This window comes from Lepidochelys kempii, chromosome 18, assembly GCF_965140285.1.
Source record: "Lepidochelys kempii isolate rLepKem1 chromosome 18, rLepKem1.hap1, whole genome shotgun sequence".
Taxonomy (NCBI): Eukaryota; Metazoa; Chordata; order Testudines; family Cheloniidae; genus Lepidochelys; species Lepidochelys kempii.
The window spans coordinates 6,114,062-6,132,444 of NC_136397.1; the positions used below are offsets into that span (position 1 = coordinate 6,114,062).

The window sequence follows — 18,383 nt, forward strand, 5'->3', positions numbered from 1 at the left end:
AGGGAATTGTTGGTGTGGAAAGTTCTCTGTGGTGCATATACCTGGGAGATGCTCAGTTGGCGAATGCTGCGATTGTTGGGCAGGAATAGGTGTGACAAGGTGCCCCTGCGCCTCGTGCTCTGACCCATTCCTGTGTCAGAGCACTAGGGCCCACAGCCCCCATCATAGGCAGCAACACCAGGCCTCTTATTCCAACAGAAATGGCTGACAACTCTCCTTTGAGTGTATGAGAGCAGCTGAATTCTGGGGCAGAGACTCAGGACTCCTGGGTCCTAGTCCTGAGTGCTGCTGACTCCTTGCGTGACTATAGGCAAGTTACTCTGCGTCTGCGTGCCTCTTTCCCTGGCCTCGTGTCGGCATGAAGTGCAAACCCATACGGACTTTTCCTGTCTCCCCCTAAGCAAAACGATGGGCAGTTCACTGTGATCCAGCTAGTGGGCATGCTGCGGGGCATCGCTGCGGGCATGAAGTACCTGGCCGACATGAACTACGTACACCGGGACCTGGCTGCCCGCAACATCCTCGTCAACAGCAACCTGGTCTGCAAGGTGTCCGACTTCGGCTTGTCCCGCTTCCTGGAGGATGACACCTCGGATCCCACCTACACCAGTGCACTGGTAAAGCTCCTATCTCCAGAGCTTGGGGGGAGGGAAGGAGATGATCAGGGGGGAGGGAGAGAGAGGAGAGGTGTGGACAGTGAGAGAAACACAGCGGGGGGCAGTTGGCGAGCCCTCGGCCTGGTGGTGAGCCTGTCAGACTCGGCTCATTGCTGTTGGTGTGAGCACTTCCCAAAGGGCACCACACACAGGGCCTGAATAGGGAAAGGGCAGAAGGGCTCAGACATGAAAAGCCATGAAATGAGAGCCAGGCAGAGCCACAGAGAAGGGAAAGGGTCTGCACCTGGAGGGCTTCATTCATATCGGGCTGAGGATAAGCACCCTCTGTTTCACAGCCACACTCCCAAGATGGGGACGATGCATTTTGTCAGACAGAGCGGCCCAGGCTGCATGGTCAGGTGCACTGCAGGGCAGAGCTAATGGCTCACAGGAATGCCAGGGTGAGGGGGCGGGGTGGAGCTGGCGGAAGGGAGGTCTTTCATAACGGGCGTGTAAGAAGATTCTGGAATTCTAGAATTTCTCATTCTGTTTCTGTCTTTGCTTCATGGTTATCCACTTCGCTGCCCTAACTGTTCATGAGGCCGCACACATCAGTTCACATCCCTGCCAGTAGCTAATGCCCTAAAACAACAGACCAGTGTATGAAACCCAGTGCTGATAAGAAATCCGGCAATAACAAACCATGAGCTTCTTCGAACGACAGCTTCTTCTAAATAGTGTAAGGAAACCAATGACAGAAGAGTATTCACCGAACCACAGACATGGAGGGCTGGAAGGGTCCTCAAGAGGGCATCCAGTCCAGCCCGCTGTGGTGAGGCAGGGCCAAATATACCTAGACCATCCGTGACAGGCATTTGTCCAGCCTGTTCTTATAGACCTCCCATGACGGGGATTCCACAACCCCCCCTTGGAAGGCTATTCCAACACTTAACTATCCTTACAGGCTACCTCTGCTCAACAAGCTAGGGGTATGATTCCCTGTTCACCCAGACACATTTGTGCTCACTGTCATAGAGCTAGAGCACTGAAACCAGTGTAGCCATGGGAGCACATGGAGCATGGCACAGACTAGCTTAGCCAAGTACAAACTCATCTGAACCCTGTGGGTGTGTCTGTGGCGAAGCTAGCCCATGCCGCTGTTCGCTGCTGCCCGTGCTGCCAAGGCTGCACTACTCTGGTTAGCACGCTGCCTCAATGAGAGTTAGTGTGAGCATGTCTACATGGGCTGGAAAACACATCAACTCCGGGGGTAGACATACTCATTGTTAGAAAGCTTTTCTTAATAACTGACCTAAATCTACCTTGCTGCATATTCAGCCCATTACTTCTTGTGCTACCAGGAGTGGACATGGTGATCAGCTGATTGCCATCCTCTTTATAACAGCCCTGAACAGATTTGAAGACTGCTATCCGGTTTCCCGCCCCCGTCTTTTTTTCTCATGACTAAACATGCCCAGCTTTTTATTCTTTCCTCGTAGGTCAAGTGTTCTTGATCATTTTTGTTGTTCTCCCCCAGACTCTCTTCAGTTTCTCCACATCTTTCCTAAAATGTGGCGCCCAGAACCGGACACAGGACTCCAGCTGGGGCCTCACCAGTGCCAATTACAGCGGGACAGTTACCTCCCATGTCTTACATACAACACTCCTGTTAATACACCCCAGCATGATATTAGCCTCGTTAGCAACTGCATCACACTGTTGACTCCTGTTCAGTTTGTGATCCGCTATAACCCCTAGATCCTTTTCAGCAGCACTAACACCTAGCGAGTTATTCCCCATTTTGTACATGTGCATTTGATTTTAACTTCCTAAGGGAAGTACTGTGCACCTGCCTTTATTAAATTTCATCTTGTTGATTTCAGACCAATTCTCCAATTTATCAAGGCTGTTTTGAATTCTAATCCTTTACTCCAAAGTGCTTGCAGCCCTTCCCACCTGCACGTCACAAATTTTATAAGAATATTCTCCATCCAAGTCACTATGGAAATATTGATTAATCTGGATCTATGACAGACCCCTGTTGGTCCCCACTAGATGTATACTTCCAGTTTGTCAGTGAACCATTGATAGCTACTCTTTGGTACAGTTTTTCAACCAAATGTGAGCACCTCTAGACCACATTTCCCTAGTGTGCTGATGAGAATTTCATATGGGACTGTGTCAAAAGGCTCATTAAAATCAAGATAGATCATGTCTACAGCTTCTCCCCATCCACTTGGTTGAGTAACCCTGTCAAAGAAGGAAATTAGGTTGGTTTGGCATTTGTTCTTGACAAATCTATGTTGGCTGTCACTTCCTACCCTATTATTCTCTTGGTGCTTACAAATTGTTAACAATTTGTTCCAGTCTCTTTCCAGGAATTGCAGTTATGCTGATTGGTCTATAATTTCCCGGGTCCTCTTTGTTCCCCTTTTTAAAGATGAGTACTATGTTTGCCCTTCTCCAGTCCTCTGGTACCTCACCTGTCCTCCATGAGTTCTTGGAGATGATCGCTAACGGTTCTGAGATTGCTTCAGCTCCACTCCACTAACCCGCAAACCAAAAATTCCCCACAAATAACCCACCAGTTTCTTCCAACTTCTCAGCAAAGACTTGACTAGTAGAAGCAGCATAATGCTGACATCTCACAGTACAAAGGCCTCGTTGCTGAATGAGACTACAGCACATTTACTAGGACTCAGAGAAGGAGAGTCATGAATAATTAAAACTTCACTGCACTGTTAAAGTCAGTGAACAAGGTACAGTTGTTAGTCAAGATGTTTGCTTTTTGCTTGCTAGTTTGCAGAATTCATTACTGTGCTGTAAGTCTCCCAACTGTTGGCTGAAATGCATTTTTCATAGATTCATGGATGCATGGATCATAAGGACAGAAGGAGCCATTGTGATTATCAGTCTGGTCTGATTCCTGTGTTGGGCCATAAGACTTCCCTGAATTAATTCCTGTTTGAATTAGATCAGCTGTTTTAGAAAAAAACATCCAATCTTGATTTAAAATTTTCCAGTAATGGAATATCCACCCCAGCCCTTGGTAAATTATTCCAGTTGTTAATTACCCTCACTGTTAAAAATGTATGCCTTATTTCCAGTCTGAATTTATCTAGCTTCAACTTTGAGCAATTAAACGTTTTATAGCTTTGCCTGCTAGAGTGAAAAGTCTGCAATTATCAAATTTCTGTTTCCCATGTAGTTAAATATAGACTCTGATCAAATCACCCCTTAACCTTTTCTTTGTTAAGACAATCAGACTGAGCTCCTTGAGTCTTTCATCCTGTTAATTCCTTTTAAATATTGGCCCCACATTAGCTTTTTCCAGTCCTCTGGAACTTCCCTATTTCCCCAATACATTGAAAATCAACATTAGCAGTTCAGAAAGCTCCTTTTGTATGTAAGGTATCAGGACCTGCTGATTTTTAAATGTCTAGCTTTAGTACTGCTGTTTAACATCCTCCTTAGTTACGGTTGGAATGGAAAGTATTTCATTATCTTCCTATCTTATAGCTATATCATCTGGATATTTTCAAAATTTGGAACAGAAATATTTATTGAACACTTCTGCCTTTTCTGCATTATTATTGACAATTCTACCATTTCCATCTAGTAATATTCCTATACCGTTGTCAGGATTCATGTTGTTCCTAGTATACTTTAAAAACTTCTTACTGTCCTTAACTTTGTTGACCATAGAGTTCTTGAATCCTTTGCTTCCCTTATCAATTTTCTACAATTCTTAAATTATTATTTATATTCATTACTATCAACTTCCTTTCCTTCCATTTGTTATATATGGGGGGGTTTATATCTGATTTCTCTTCTTCTCTAAGACAGGCTGTTTGTTTAACCAGTGTGGGCTTTTTTCTAGATAGTGAGATTGTTGGCTTTTTGGCATCTAGTAAAATATTTTCAAACAATTCCCAATTATCATTCACATTTTTCTATTTAATGTTTTTCTCCCAGCTTGCTTTTTCTCAGTAGTGTTTTCAGCTTTGTGAAATATGCCCTTTTAAAGCCTCAACTATAGCAATTTGGACTTTATTTTGTTTGCACATAACAAATATAATTAATCCATGATCAACTGTACCTAAGCTATCACTAATGTTTAGTTCTGTGATCAATTCCTCTTTATCTGTCAAAATAAGGTCTAATATAGGATGCCTTCATGGTGTATGCAACACTTTTTTGAGACAGAAAATTGTCTATAATATTTAGAAATTCCAAGGATGTTTTACTACTGGCAGAATGAAATCTCCAGCATACGTCACTCAGATTGAAGTCCCCCGTGACACCACAGGGTTTTTTTCCTACACATTATAGATAGGTGGTTAAGAAGGCAAATCATCTTGTTCTCTATTGTGCTTTGGTGGTCTGTAGCAGACACCAATTAGTACCCCCATCTTGTGCTTTATCTGTTAGAACATTGATCCACAAATATTCAAAATAATTGCTTCCAAGTTGTCAGTGACTCAGAAACAGGTAATGCCATTGTTTATATAGAATGCCACTCCCCATCCCCTTTGAGCCTTCATAAATAGGTTACAACTATTCATTTTAACATTCCAATTATGTGAATCATCCCCCCAGATTTCAGTAATACCAATTAAATCAAATTTATGCTCATAAATGAGCAATTCAGATTCTTCCTGTTTATTGCCCAGGCTCCTAGCACTGGTGTATAGTCAATTTAGGAATTTCTCCTCTTCGTGTCCTTTGGTGTCTTGACTGATTTTGTTCTCAACCTCTTGGTTTTGTGTTAAATGAATATTCATTTGTTCCTCCCCTTTTGTTACTAGTTTAACACCCTCCTGGCTACTCAAGCCAGCCTGTCCCCTTGAGGATTGGTTGCCGTTCTACTCAGGTGGAGGCCATCCAAACTATACAGCTCCCTCTTCCACAGAAGGTAGAAAAATGTGCCAGAAAACCCAAGCCCTCCACCACTTACCTAGCCAGTGATTCACTTCCAGAATCTTCTGCCTTTCATCGCTCCTAGGACAGGAAAGATCTTTGAGAAGACCATTTGAACATTCCTCTCCCTCAACACTCTTCTGAGTTCCCTCAAGCCATGTATAGCCGGGGAGGTATCGCGTGAAGCAGCATTGTTAGTACCTATAAGCACCATCACAAATGGATCCTTCCCACTGACTTCAGATGCGCATCAAGTCTTAGAGTCACAGCTCCACTTTCACTCTCTTCTTCAAGGAGCGATCCAGCGACAGTCCTTTAGAGATGGTGGCCATGGTTGTAACCATCTGCCTTGGTAACAGGAACCATTCCATCCATCCAGAGTTTGGGGAGCGTTACTGCTCTCTGTGATTCCTCATGCAGTGAGAGAGACAGCCAAAGGGTCTGATTACCAGAGACATTCAGAAGACCGCCAGCGATTGGGACTCTTTCCTAGAAGGTGTGCTAATGTAAGCAAGGCCTGTTTCCCTTCGCGTAGAGATGCAAGCACAGGGGGACGGATCAGACCTGGTCTAAGTGGACTTGCACCCGATCATGAATTCCAGGCGCAAACTCAAGTGCCCCATGTAAGGGTGAGTCTTTGCCATGCTAGCGGAGGGACCAGGGAAATGCTCTCACTTGGGGCAGTGGCTCAAGCTTGAGTAACAGCCACCCAGCCGAGGTTCACTGCCACGCTCTCCTGTTCTGTGTGGCGGGCGCACCTGTGGGAAGGGAGAGAGATGGCATGTGCAGACCCCACGCCTGTGTGCCATTGCCTCCTGGCACACGTAACAGCTGGATTGGAGAAGTGCTGAAATGGACATGAATTGGGCCCAGGGTGACTCTGCTGAGGAACAACAGTCCTGAAGCATGGGAATGTCACCTGCCCTGCAGAGAGGAGTGTTGTGTTTTATAGGAATGCAGTGCTGGCCAGTAGTATTTGCCTTTCATGGCTGGACTGGCTGGAAGATGCTAGGATGAAGTTCTCTGTCTAGGCCTCTGGAACTTCCTCGTCCCCAGTCTGGGTCCTTGAGCACTCATGCTGCATCTGATCCCTCTTGGGGCACCTTCTCTGCTCAATCCAGACCTGGAAAGCTTTTCATTTTATCTGAAGTTCAGTGGGTCTCATCAGATCACAGAGGGCATTTAGGGTAATTGCACTGTTACTGTGTCTAGCATCTGTAGTGGTCTGAGACTGTTTCACCTAACAGGATCCCTAGTAAGAGGGAGTAGATAATTATTATTCACATGGACCAGATCTGTCTCACCTCAGCCAGCTTAAACCAATAGTGACTCCAGTGCATTTACTCTGTTTACATGAGGGTAACAGCAGAACCTGGACCTATATGACCGTCTATAATAAAAAGATAGCCACAAATCTTCCAGCATGGAAACTCTAGCCCCAGGAGTATCATGCATCCCACAAATGTTGAACAATTAAACAGGGCATCTTTTAAATATCAGCATTTATCCTTCCACTGGGATAACTAGCTGACAGCAAGAGGATGGAGAGAAACTCAAGAGAGAAGAGTCAAGATTTTCTATATTTTTACATACTAATTTTTCTTCAAATGAATCTATTGGCACAAGCGGCCTTAGGTATGGGAGTCCAGAGATCACAGCAGTTTGTAGGAGAATGGTACTCATATAAACCCAGTCTGTAGGCAGCCTGCAGTCAGAGCAGCTCAGGGTTTCATCCTTCTTGCAAGACAGGGAGGAATAAATTGATTCATGTCCGGGTAGCCCACTGGTTCCTAAAGGGCAGTCCTTGTCTAACCCTGCATAGGAGTACTGATTTGTGTAAGTGTGGAGAGGGGTAAATTCTGGTCAAGGAACTTTGGCATGTTAGTAATTTCATTGCTCAGAATTCTAGTTATCTGGCCCAGTGGCTCCATTTCACTGGTTCATTGTATGCAAAGACTCCAGATCTCATCCTTCGCTCTTTCTCTCACTTTCCTTCTCTCTGTTCCTTTCCTGCAGGGTGGGAAGATCCCGATCCGGTGGACGGCACCAGAAGCAATTCAGTATAGGAAATTCACATCAGCCAGCGACGTGTGGAGCTACGGCATAGTCATGTGGGAGGTGATGTCCTATGGGGAGCGGCCGTACTGGGATATGACCAATCAAGATGTAAGTTATCAAGAGAGATGTGGTGGAAACATTGAAATCTGCCGTAGGCATGGAAAAGGCAAAGGCTCCCTACATGGTTAGGCTGAACTCAGCCTGAAGCATGCTGGGGGGATTCTCTGGTCATGAGAGTTATCTTCATGGCCAAATCCTTTGGCAGAAACAATAGGGCTGGCTCTCACCTCCTCTCAGGCCCATATATGTCTCTGTGGCTAGGTGCAGGGGCCATACAGGAGGTACAAGGGTCCAGAGAAGAATTCCTCCAGCTCAGAAGTAGCATAGGGCTGATATAAGCAGCCTATACCACTCCCCCTTGCAAGCTGTAGGGTAGGGAGCATGTCAGAGGTGAGAGGGGACCCTTTGGGGGCGGAGGATGTGCTCTTTTAGTGCTGAGTGCTAAGGGGGATCTCCCATAGGCAGTCCAAAGAAGGCCCCCGGGGCACTGGGGAGGGTTTCAGTCCCTGCTGCAGCACAGGATATGGGGGGTGCCACGGTGACATAAAGCCACTATAGCAGGCTTCGCTCAGGCACCAGCAGGCCTAGTGGTCAGGCTGCAGCCAAACAGCCTCTCCGCTGCTGGGCCCGCAGGCTCAAGGTCACAGTTCATTGCCCCCATGGTGTCCTCCACGATCTCTCAGGCAGCTGGAGGAAGAGGGAAGGACAGCGGAACCCAGGCCCTCCCCCGCAACCAGGTCCTGGCTCAAGGCCCTCGGGGAGAGAGGTGGCTCCGTCCCTTGTGGCTGCCACACCTGATCAGCATCCCCTGGGCTGCTTCCTACCATCCCTCTTTCCTTTCAGTGTTGGGTGTGGCCCCAGCCTTCTGTTTACACAATCTCATTAGTTCGGGGCTTCAGTCCGGCGGTGGGGGGGTGCTGCTTCCCAGCTCACCCTCAGAGTCTAGTTGTGAGGCCCCCCCTTAGTCAGAGGGAAGGGGGATCCCAGCCGAGTCTTACTCACAGTCGTGGTTAGGGTTGCCAGGCATCCAGTTTTCGACTGGAACGCCTGGTAGAAAAGGGACCCTGGTGGCTTCAGTCAGCACCGTTAACCAGGCGGTTAAAAGTCTGGTCGGCAGTGCAGTGGGGCTAACCTGGCTCTGTGCAGCTCGCCGGAAGCAGCTGCCATGTCCGGCTCCTAGGTGCCTGGGTGGCCAGGGAGGCTCCGGCCACTGCCCCTGCCCTGAACACTGCCTCTGCAGCTCCCATTGACTGGGAACTGCGGCCAGTCAGAGCTGTGGGGGCGGTGCCTGTGGGTGTAGACACTGCACAGAGCTGCCTGGTTGCCCCTGCACCTAGGAGCCAGACATGGCTGCTGCTTCCGGGAGCCACGCGGAGCCAGGGAGGGAGGGAGGGAGGGAGGGCGGGCAGGGTGGAAGCCAGTCAGTCCTGCTGTGCTGCTGACCAGGAACCACCTGAGATAAGTGCCGCCCGACTAGAGTCCGCACCCCAAACCCCCTCCCAGACCCCGAACCCCTGCCCCAGATCGGAACCCCCTCCCACACCCTAACTCCCTCCCAGAGGTCGCACCCCTCACCTCCTCTTGGCACCCCATTCCCCTGCCCAGCCCTGAGCCGCCTTTTGGAGCCCACACCCTGCACCCCAACCCCATCCCTGCACCCCAACGCCAGCCCTGATGCCCCTCCCACACCCAAACTTCCTCCTGGAGCCCGCACCCCCTCCTACACCCCAACCCCAGCCCTGATGCCCCTCCTGCACCCAAACTCTCTCCTGGTGACTGCGCCCTGCACCCTTTCCTGCACCCCTAACCCCTCATTCCTAGCCCCACCTCAGAGGCCACACCCCAACCCCCTGTTCCCGCACTCCAAACCACTCAGTCCCAGCCTTCACCTGCACCCCAAACCCCTCATCCCTGGCCCCACCTCAGAGCCCACATCTCCAGCCAGAGCCTGCACACCCTCCCACACCCCAACCCTCTACCCCAGCTCTGAGCCCATTCCCACACTCTGAATCCCTTGGTCCCAGTCCAGAGCCCCCTCCTATAACCCAAACCCTACATCCCCAGCCCCACCCCGGAGTCCTCACCCCCTCCCGCATACCAACCCCCTGCCCCAGCCCAGTGAAAGTGAGTGAGGATGAGGGAGGGCAAGTGATGGAGGGAGGGGGGATGGAGGGAGTGGGTGCAGGGCCTCTGAGAAGGGGCGGGGCGAGGGCATTTGGTTTTGTGCAGTTAGAAAGTTGGCAACCCTACCCTTCCCCTGTAGATTGCTCTGCCTCAGCAGCTGCAACCAGACTCTCCTCCCCCTGCCGGAGCTCCCTTGTAATCAGGTCCTCCCTAGGGAGCATGCCGGGCAGCTGCTGAGGGCCAGGCCTTCTTGGCCCAGAGGACTCCACCACTCCTTTTACCTTAAACCCCCTCACAGCCACCTTGCCCCTTCTTCCCTCTTGGGAGGTGCAGCAGAGTTTAACCATCCATTGAAACCCATCAGCTCCATGGAACTAGCATGGGCTTAGCAGTAAGGCTCTGCCTTGTGAAGGATCCACAGCTGGGGACAGTCACTATCAGGCAATGACGCTGAAGATCAGGAGAGCCCCTGCACAGAGCACCGGAAAATGGAAACATTCTGCACTGTAAAGGCCTTGTTGCCTGGGACATTCCCTCGCAACAAGCCTCAGGACTCAGACACCCTTCTGTGAGAGCCCCCGACCCGTCCTTTCCCTGCTAGAGCCCATTTTCAGAGCCTTTCCTCCCAGGCCATTCTTGTATCCTGCGCTCTCCACGAGCTGGGCATGGTTCTGGCTGGTGACAGAAGACTGTTGTGTGCAGTCAGCTGTTTCCATCCTTGGGGGGCAAACAGGCATTAGTGCAAGATGGAGGCCCCAAATGTGTGTGTCACTTACTCTGGGACCTGGAGATTCCCCTGGGCTCTGCCCCCTTATCTCAGTGCAGGGACATAGCTGTGATTTACACCTCCTCGTCGTGGAAATGCAGCCACTCCCACAGTTCCTCTCTTCCAGACAGAATAGTTCACCAAATTCCACCCCTTTGGGGTGTCCCAGGAGTGCTCTATGAAGGAGGGTTATCTGTAGATTTGTGAATGTGTAATTAGCTAATAGAAAGAGCACCAGCAAGTGGCACTTAAGGATATGTAGCATTGTTCATAAGTCAGGCATGGTAAAGGGGTGTTTGCAAATGGCTTCCTAGTTAACACTAGCGTAACCAACGTCCAACTGCACCGATCCAACGCATCCTTCTGTGCCCAGCATTTCCCTCTCCCTGGCGGGTGCGTAGGAATGTAGGTGTAGGTGCTCACAAGAACTCCGTTATGTCTGGAGGCCACCGCCCTCCTTCTCAGGGAGAGAGACCCCAGCTCCCTCCCCCTCCTCTCACCTGCTGAGGGACGGGCGCAGAGGTGGTTGGAATATTTTTGACAAAGCCAAAACATTTTTCAGAGGCATGTCAGTTTTCACCAGTCCAGAGCTCTATAAAAACTTAATAACGGCCCTACTGGGTCAGACCAATGGTCCATCTAACCCAGTATCCTGTCTCTGACAGTGGCCAATGCCAAGTGCTTCAGAGGGAATGAACAGAACAGGGCAATTATCGAGTGATCGAATCCCTGTCGTCCAGGCCCAGCTTCTGGCAGTCAGAGGTGGCTCACTTCTGACCAGGCTATAGCCTTGTGGTTAGGGCACTGGCCTTGCATGTGGGAGACCAAGGCTTGAGTCCTTGTTCAGCCCAACTCAGTATAATCTGTGACAAAAACTCAGCTGTGAACTGGGAAGAGTTTAGGCCTTTGGAGCTGGGTCTGCCACATCCCAGGCCAGCGCCCTAGCCACCTCTCTGTAGAGTGTGCAAGTTAGTGTCTGTCTGGTCAGACGTGACCTTGGACCCAAAACTTCCCACTGCAGATTAGCCTCCTGAGTCCAGGGTGTGAGAGTCGGAAGGAGCCAGGAAGAGGAGGTGAGGCAGAGAGCTCAGGGCTGGCAGCTGGGTAGGTGGGGATTTGCTGGGTCAATGCCAGATCCAAGATCCTGATGCCTGTGTGATGACTGTCCCCAGCCCCACTCCCCCTGTGCGCCCCCTTCCCTCCTTTCTGTCTTGGATAGATCTGCCAGCCGGAGAAAGAGCAGGGAGAGGGGACAGTTCATATCTCTCAGGAGAGGGTTTTCTCCAGCCCTTGACCAGGAGCCAAGAGCCGCACAAAGCACACTAGCGATTCCTCAGGTTAGGCCCGGAAAGGCTGAGCGGGGCACATCCTCACTGGCCAGTGCTGCTGCTTGGAATGGTGGGCGAGGGGCTTGTGGGATCCAGACACAGTTTAGCACTTGTGAGGATGTGGGCGTGTCCCAGCAGCATTGTAGTGAGCGCAGAGCTCTCCCTGCACGCAGCTTTGTCACTGCACCTCAGCACCACCCTGCACCCAGCCCTGGGCTCTGCCAATGTCCCTCAGTGCTGACTGGCAGCCCCCCGCGATTCCAGTCCTTGGCTCAACGCAGAGATGGGCGGCTCCATGGTACCCTTCCATCCTGACCAGTAGCCCACCTGCTATTCCAGCTCTGGATTCCCTTTGCACACCCTCAGCTCTGCCAATGCCCCTCAGTTATGACTGGCAGCCCCCTGCTCTTCCAAGCCTCACATTACAGGTCGGTACATGCACACACGTATTTGACCCTATACCTTGGACTTGATCTCCCACCTTCCGCTACTATTCCAGTTCTGCGCTCCCCACGGTTCTGCCTGAATCCTGACTCGTTGTATCCCTGTTGTTCTCATTCAGGGTCTCTCTCCACAGCAGGGAATGAGTTGCACTGTATTGTACTGCATTGTATATGGTGACTTGCTGTTCTCATGTAGCTAAGCAATCCTTAGGGTTACGTGTGTGACCTTTCCATTGCCACCTTCTCTGGGGTGAGCTCTTCCTTCTCTCTCATTGCTAGGCAAGTGCCGTAGCTGACTGCAGTCTCTGAGACTCTGACATTTCATTTAGTCGGCACAAGGGGCTCTTGTCTGGAGCCAGAGCAGCCTGCTCTGAAGTGCCCACCGCTTTGTCTCCTCTTTCTGTCGCGCTGGCGACCAGCTAGTTCTGTGCCCCAGGGCACAACCCAGGGGATGCCCAGGGGGATGACAAGAGAGCTTCCCAGAAGCCTTCCTCGCTGCGTGGCTCTGTGTGAGGAACAGGCTGCCCTCTGAACAGACCATACCACATTCGAACAGCCTCCTGACTCTGATGCACCCGCATCACTCTGGCCAGGGCGGCAGCTGCACGGGCCAGACACTGCTAATGGTGGCAAAGGAAAGGGGCAGGATGTTCCTGGGGAAGCCCTACTGGGCGTGGGGATGCATGTAGGTACTGTATGCATGGAGAGGCCAGCATCCCCCAGGCATACATGGGGGCATGGAGAAGCCAAAGAGGCAACCGAGCAGCAGCTCCTAAGCACGAGTCTATATGCCAGCACAAGTCTATATGCCAGCTGTTTTCTTGCAGGCTTTTGTGAAAGGTTTTCTAGCCTCCGCTCCATGGGTGACCCTGCTGCCTCCCCCTCCCCATTCTGTTATCCACGCTGGAGCTTAGGTTGCTCCTGCAGTCAGGGCAGTGGTGTGGACCTGGCTCAGGGTGTGTCTGCACTGCAAATAAAAGCCTGCGGCTGGCCTGTGCCAGCTGACTTGGGCTTGGGCTGCAGGGTTCTTTCATTGCAGTGGAGACTGCCAGGCTCAGGCTGCAGCCCTGGCTCTAGGACCCTCCCATCTCTGAGGAGTCTGGCCCTGGAAGTCTGAGCCCCGCAGCCTGAGCCCCGCAAGCCAGCCCTGCATCCCTGAGTCGGCTGGCATGGGGCAGCCATGGGTGTCGAGCTGCAGTGTAGACATACCCTAAGTACACACAGCTGCCTGGGAGGCCGTGGTCAGTACAGCCCCATCTGATTAAATGGCACCAGTGCACAGAAAGGCTGGGGACCATTAGAATGGAGGGATCAGAGAACACTGCCAGTGGGGAGGGGACATGTGGCAGAGCTGCCCCATTAGTAACCCAGGTCTGCCCCTCAGGCTCCATTCCATGGATGGGGCCAGGGAGCAAACCAGGTGTTTCCTTCCCACTGTGGGTGTCACTACCATAAAAATAACTGACCTGCCCATGCTTGCAGAGGTATGTCACCAGTGATTCAGTGCGACAGAGGAACCCAGCCCCTGTGGTCTAAGGTTGTCCATGCTCGGTACTCCCTGAAGACGAGATGATGAACAATGCAAATTCAGCGGGCACTGCTTTGGCACACGATACTTGCGCTGTCCCACTCCTCCTTGCTACTCCCACTGCATTGACCGTGTCACTGCGGTTTGTCTTGCAGGTGATAAATGCAATAGAGCAGGATTATCGGCTGCCCCCTCCCATGGACTGCCCCAACGCCTTGCACCAGTTAATGCTCGACTGCTGGCAGAAGGACCGGAACCACAGGCCCAAATTCGGGCAGATTGTCAACACGTTAGACAAAATGATCCGAAACCCCAATAGCCTGAAAGCCATGGCACCCCTCTCCTCCGGGTAGGTATCTCTTCTGTCGCCTCTGAGCGTCTCTTTCAAACTGAGCTCCATCAATGCCAGGTACCATCAATGTCCACACCAGACTGTGAAATCTGAAGGTATGCCTGGGCATTTCCATTATTTACAGGTAGCGGTGCCTTCCGATGGTTGGAGCGGATGCACCTCCCTTTGGTCGGGATTAACAGTGCGTATGTCCTCCTCTGTAACATGTCCCGAGCCATGCGTTACAAAGAAAACTGGGAGAATACAAAGAGGTTTCTACAGGCTTCAGCTCACTGGGCAACATTTTTAAGTTCTCTTAGAAAACCAAGGACCCAGGTTCTAGTCCAGACATTGACCTTTGCCAAGTAATGGATCCATTACATGGCTCGAGTTCCTGGTGAGCATGTGTAGAAGATATCCTGGGGAGGAGACAGTGTCAGAAATCCAGATACTGTTTGTGACAGTGGGCTGCCTTTTCAACCTGTCACGGCCCCGGTGTCGGACGAAAGGCCCTTGATAACAGGGTGGATTTGCAAAAAGCTGAAAAGGAAAAGGGAGGCTTCGTTTCTTTTACAGAAATAACCGAACTTTCCCAACTCTGATTTTGTGTCATGAGGGAATAGCTGGTACTGGGGCTGGGTATCTTGCTTGGGGAGGAGAGAGAGGTTGGCCCGGAGCTCTGTGCTGGGTCAGAACCAGGAGGAAACCTGAGCTGGTTCAGTCAAGGAGCTAGAGCGTCCCAGCCACTATTTGGGACTTCTGCAGCTCCCTTACTTTTGTTTTTTCTTTCTTTCCTGTGCCCCAAGAGCCCCCAGCTCCCGTCCCTGGGAGGAAGTGCTTGGCTAGCCCTCCTCGTAGCCATCTAGCCACTTAACCTCACCAGGCTCCCTGAAGGAGCAAACAGACTTTGGCGCTTCCCAGGCAGATCTGTTTGTCAGTAACAATACGAACTTCACAGGCACTTGGCCCCTTCTAAGAGCAAACCAAAGGGAGTGAGCCCTGAGACGAGGCAGATTTTAATGAGCTGAGGACATCTGCAGCCCTGCAACATTCGTCCTCATTAGTGATTGGCCCTGGAGGGAGCTTGCTTAAACGCAGGCGCGGCCAAACGGCTAGCAGTGCGGGCTGGCACCAGCATACAGTCAAGTGCAGCCTTGCTACTCTGACAAATACATCTGTGAAGAGCTAGAAAGAGGGTGCTGGAGCCACAAGATATTGTGTAGACGGGAGACGGAAGTGTGGGTAGGCAGTAGTATGTGAGTGACTTTGCAGATGCTACTGACTTGTCATTATGAATTGTTATCCTCACAGGTCTGCTTTGTTACAACTAAAACTAGGGATCCCCTTTAGGGGTACAACAATTCTATTAATTTCTACTGCATCTCTGAGCTGAGCTCCCCAGAGCCCTGTGCAGACATGCCTCTCAACCCCACCCCCTGGAGTTCAGTATTATAGAATCATAGAACATCAGGGTTGGAAGGGACCTCAGGAGGTCATCTAGTCCAACCTCCTGCTCAAAGCAGGACCAATCCCCAATTTTTGCCCCAGATCCCTAAATGGCCCCCTCAAGGATTGAACTCACAACCCTGGGTTTAGCAGGCCAATGCTCAAACCATTGAGCTATCCGTGCCCCCCCAAAAGACTGGTGCCATCATAGAATATCAGGGTTGGAAGGGACCTCAGGAGATCATCTTGTCCAACCCCCTGCTCAAAGCAGGACCAATCCTCAATTTTTGCCCCAGATCCCTAAATGGCCCCCTCAAGGATTGAACTCACAACCCTGCGTTTAGCAGGCCAATGCTCAAACCACTGAGCTATCCCTCCCCCACAAGGGATAGTGTCCCCATTTCACAGATGGGGAAATTGAGAAAGAGAAGGGACGCAATGTATTCACGACCACATAGTAAATCAGGGATAGAACTGGGGATAGCACTCAGATCCCCATCATATGCTTAGATTAATAGAGTTATCTATTCCAAGGCCAGAAGAGACCACTGTGATCATCTTCTCTGACCCTCTGTGTAACACAGATCATAGGTCATTGCCAAAATAATTCCTAGATCATATCATGTAGAAAAAAATCCAGTCTTGATTTTAAAAGGGTCAGTGATGAAGAATTCACCATAACCCCTAGTAAATTGTTCCAGTGGGGGTTAATTAGTCTCACTGTTACACCTTATATCCAGTCTGAATTGTTCTAGCTTCAACTTCCAGCCATTATGTTTCATCGTGGTATATCGTTCTCTGCTAGATTCAAGAGGCCATTGTTAAATATTTGTTCCCCATGATAGATCTAAATTTGAGCTGCTAAGGGGAAGGGAAGGGTAACATTTTAACCAGCCCCACAGCTTTCTGTACTGTTGGTCCACGCTTGGGTAAAGTCATCTACACAGGGACAGATGATGAATGAACGTGCTGCAGGGGCATTCTAGGGTTTGCCCCACCTTCCACAGCCAACAAAGGGTAAAGAAAGCCCCTCACAGGCTGCCACTAACTTCTGCTCATTTTCGGTCTCTCTTCTTCAGGATTAACCTCCCTTTACTGGACCGCACAATCCCCGATTACACCAGTTTCAACACAGTGGATGAATGGCTGGATGCCATCAAGATGGGCCAGTACAAGGAGAGCTTTGCCAGTGCCGGCTTTGCCACCTTTGATGTGGTGTCACAGATGACCATGGAGTAAGTGCCAATAGCAGTGGTTACAAACCAGACGCAAAGACCTCAGGATTCTTGCAACAATTGGCCATTATCAGATTTGAGGTTTCTGAGCTTTATATTAATCTTATCGTTACGCAATATTAATAATTTTTTGCCAGAAAAAGAAAACAACCCCCCCAATCATTTCTAATCTTTTCTATTCCTGCTTTTCCTCATTAATCCACGGGCTGAGTATCTGTCTACTAGATATTTCTACACCGTTCATCTCCATGCTATCCGATTGGTTTTCTCCCTCCTATGAAGATGCAGTTCTGCATGGGGTTCTCCAAACCCCGTAATTAGCACAACAATGTCAAGGGGGAACAGTAAACATTACAGGCGGGCACAAGGCAGTTCTTCTGCCACTAGGGGGCACTTTGGGATGCCATGATCCTAATGGATTCATTGCTGACAAGATTTGCATATTGCATACAAGTCGCTCCCTGAAGAAGGACTCTGAGAGCCAGGATGGTATCCCGTTCATTCCAAATAACCCTGCACACATCTGAAACAATGGTATGCCCCCCACCCCCATCCAACAGTAACAACAATATAGCAGGCTCTCCAGAGACGAGCAGGCTGCTGAAATGCCAGCTCCAGTGGGCTGCGGGCTGCTGGAATCCCTTAGGGCCTCGATGTGTCTATTAAAAGATTTGTGGCCAGGTGCATCAAACTTTGGAAGCCCTGCGGAGACAGTGGAATTAATGACCCATGCGGTAAGGCTGTCTGTAAGCACTGGAATGCTTTGTTTTCTTATGGGTCTGGGGCAGGGCAGCCTTCAGGTGAGCACACGTACAGCTGATGGTCAATCGAAACCCATTCAGCCAAACAGCCAAACTGACCTTTTCTGTTTGGGGGTTTTTTGTTTTGTTCTTCACCTGGAAATATCTATGGGACCGTTCTGAACGTGTCCATGTATCCACAGCAGCTCCACGACTGCTAGAAGTGGCTTATGAAGCCTACAGGCTGAGCTTAGAAATGACGGTAACAGGTGCCCTAGGACAATCAGAGCAACTGAAGGAGGGCGAGAGGGAGGCTCTGGGTAGGGAAGAAGCACTGGTACACAAGCTGGGGAACACAATGTCAGCACTGTGACCCCACAGCTCTGCCAAACAGGTGACTGGGGGTTGCAGTGTTTCCAATAAAAACATACCCAAATTCAGCCTTCTCCAAGTCTCTGACTGGGCCAAAAGAAATCTGATGAGGTTCAATAAGGATAAGTGCAGGGTCCTGCACTTAGGACGGAAGAACCCAATGCACAGCTACAGACCAGGGACCGAATGGCTCGGCAGCAGTTCTGCGGAAAAGGACCTAGGGGTGACAGTGGACGAGAAGCTGGATATGAGTCAACAGTGTGCCCTTGTTGCCAAGAAGGCCAATGGCATTTTGGGATGTATACGTAGGGGCATTGCCAGCAGATCGAGGGACGTGATCGTCCCCCTCTATTCGACATTGGTGAGGCCTCATCTGGAGTACTGTGTCCAGTTTTGGGCCGAACACTACAAGAAGGATGTGGATAAATTGGAGAGA

General features: G+C 50.3%; 1 protein-coding gene across 5 annotated transcripts in view; it reads left to right on the forward strand.

Moving 5' to 3' along the window:
• EPHB2 (EPH receptor B2) overlaps positions 1-18,383 on the forward strand; it is a 288,949-nt gene that overhangs the window by 244,787 nt on the left and 25,779 nt on the right. For all 5 annotated transcript variants that reach the window (XM_073316312.2, XM_073316309.2, XM_073316310.2 and 2 more), the window contains exons 12-15: positions 402-617; positions 7,533-7,682; positions 13,979-14,172; positions 16,680-16,835. In XM_073316312.2, the coding sequence (XP_073172413.1) occupies positions 402-617; positions 7,533-7,682; positions 13,979-14,172; positions 16,680-16,835 (716 nt within the window). The remainder of the gene's footprint in view (positions 1-401; positions 618-7,532; positions 7,683-13,978; positions 14,173-16,679; positions 16,836-18,383) is intronic.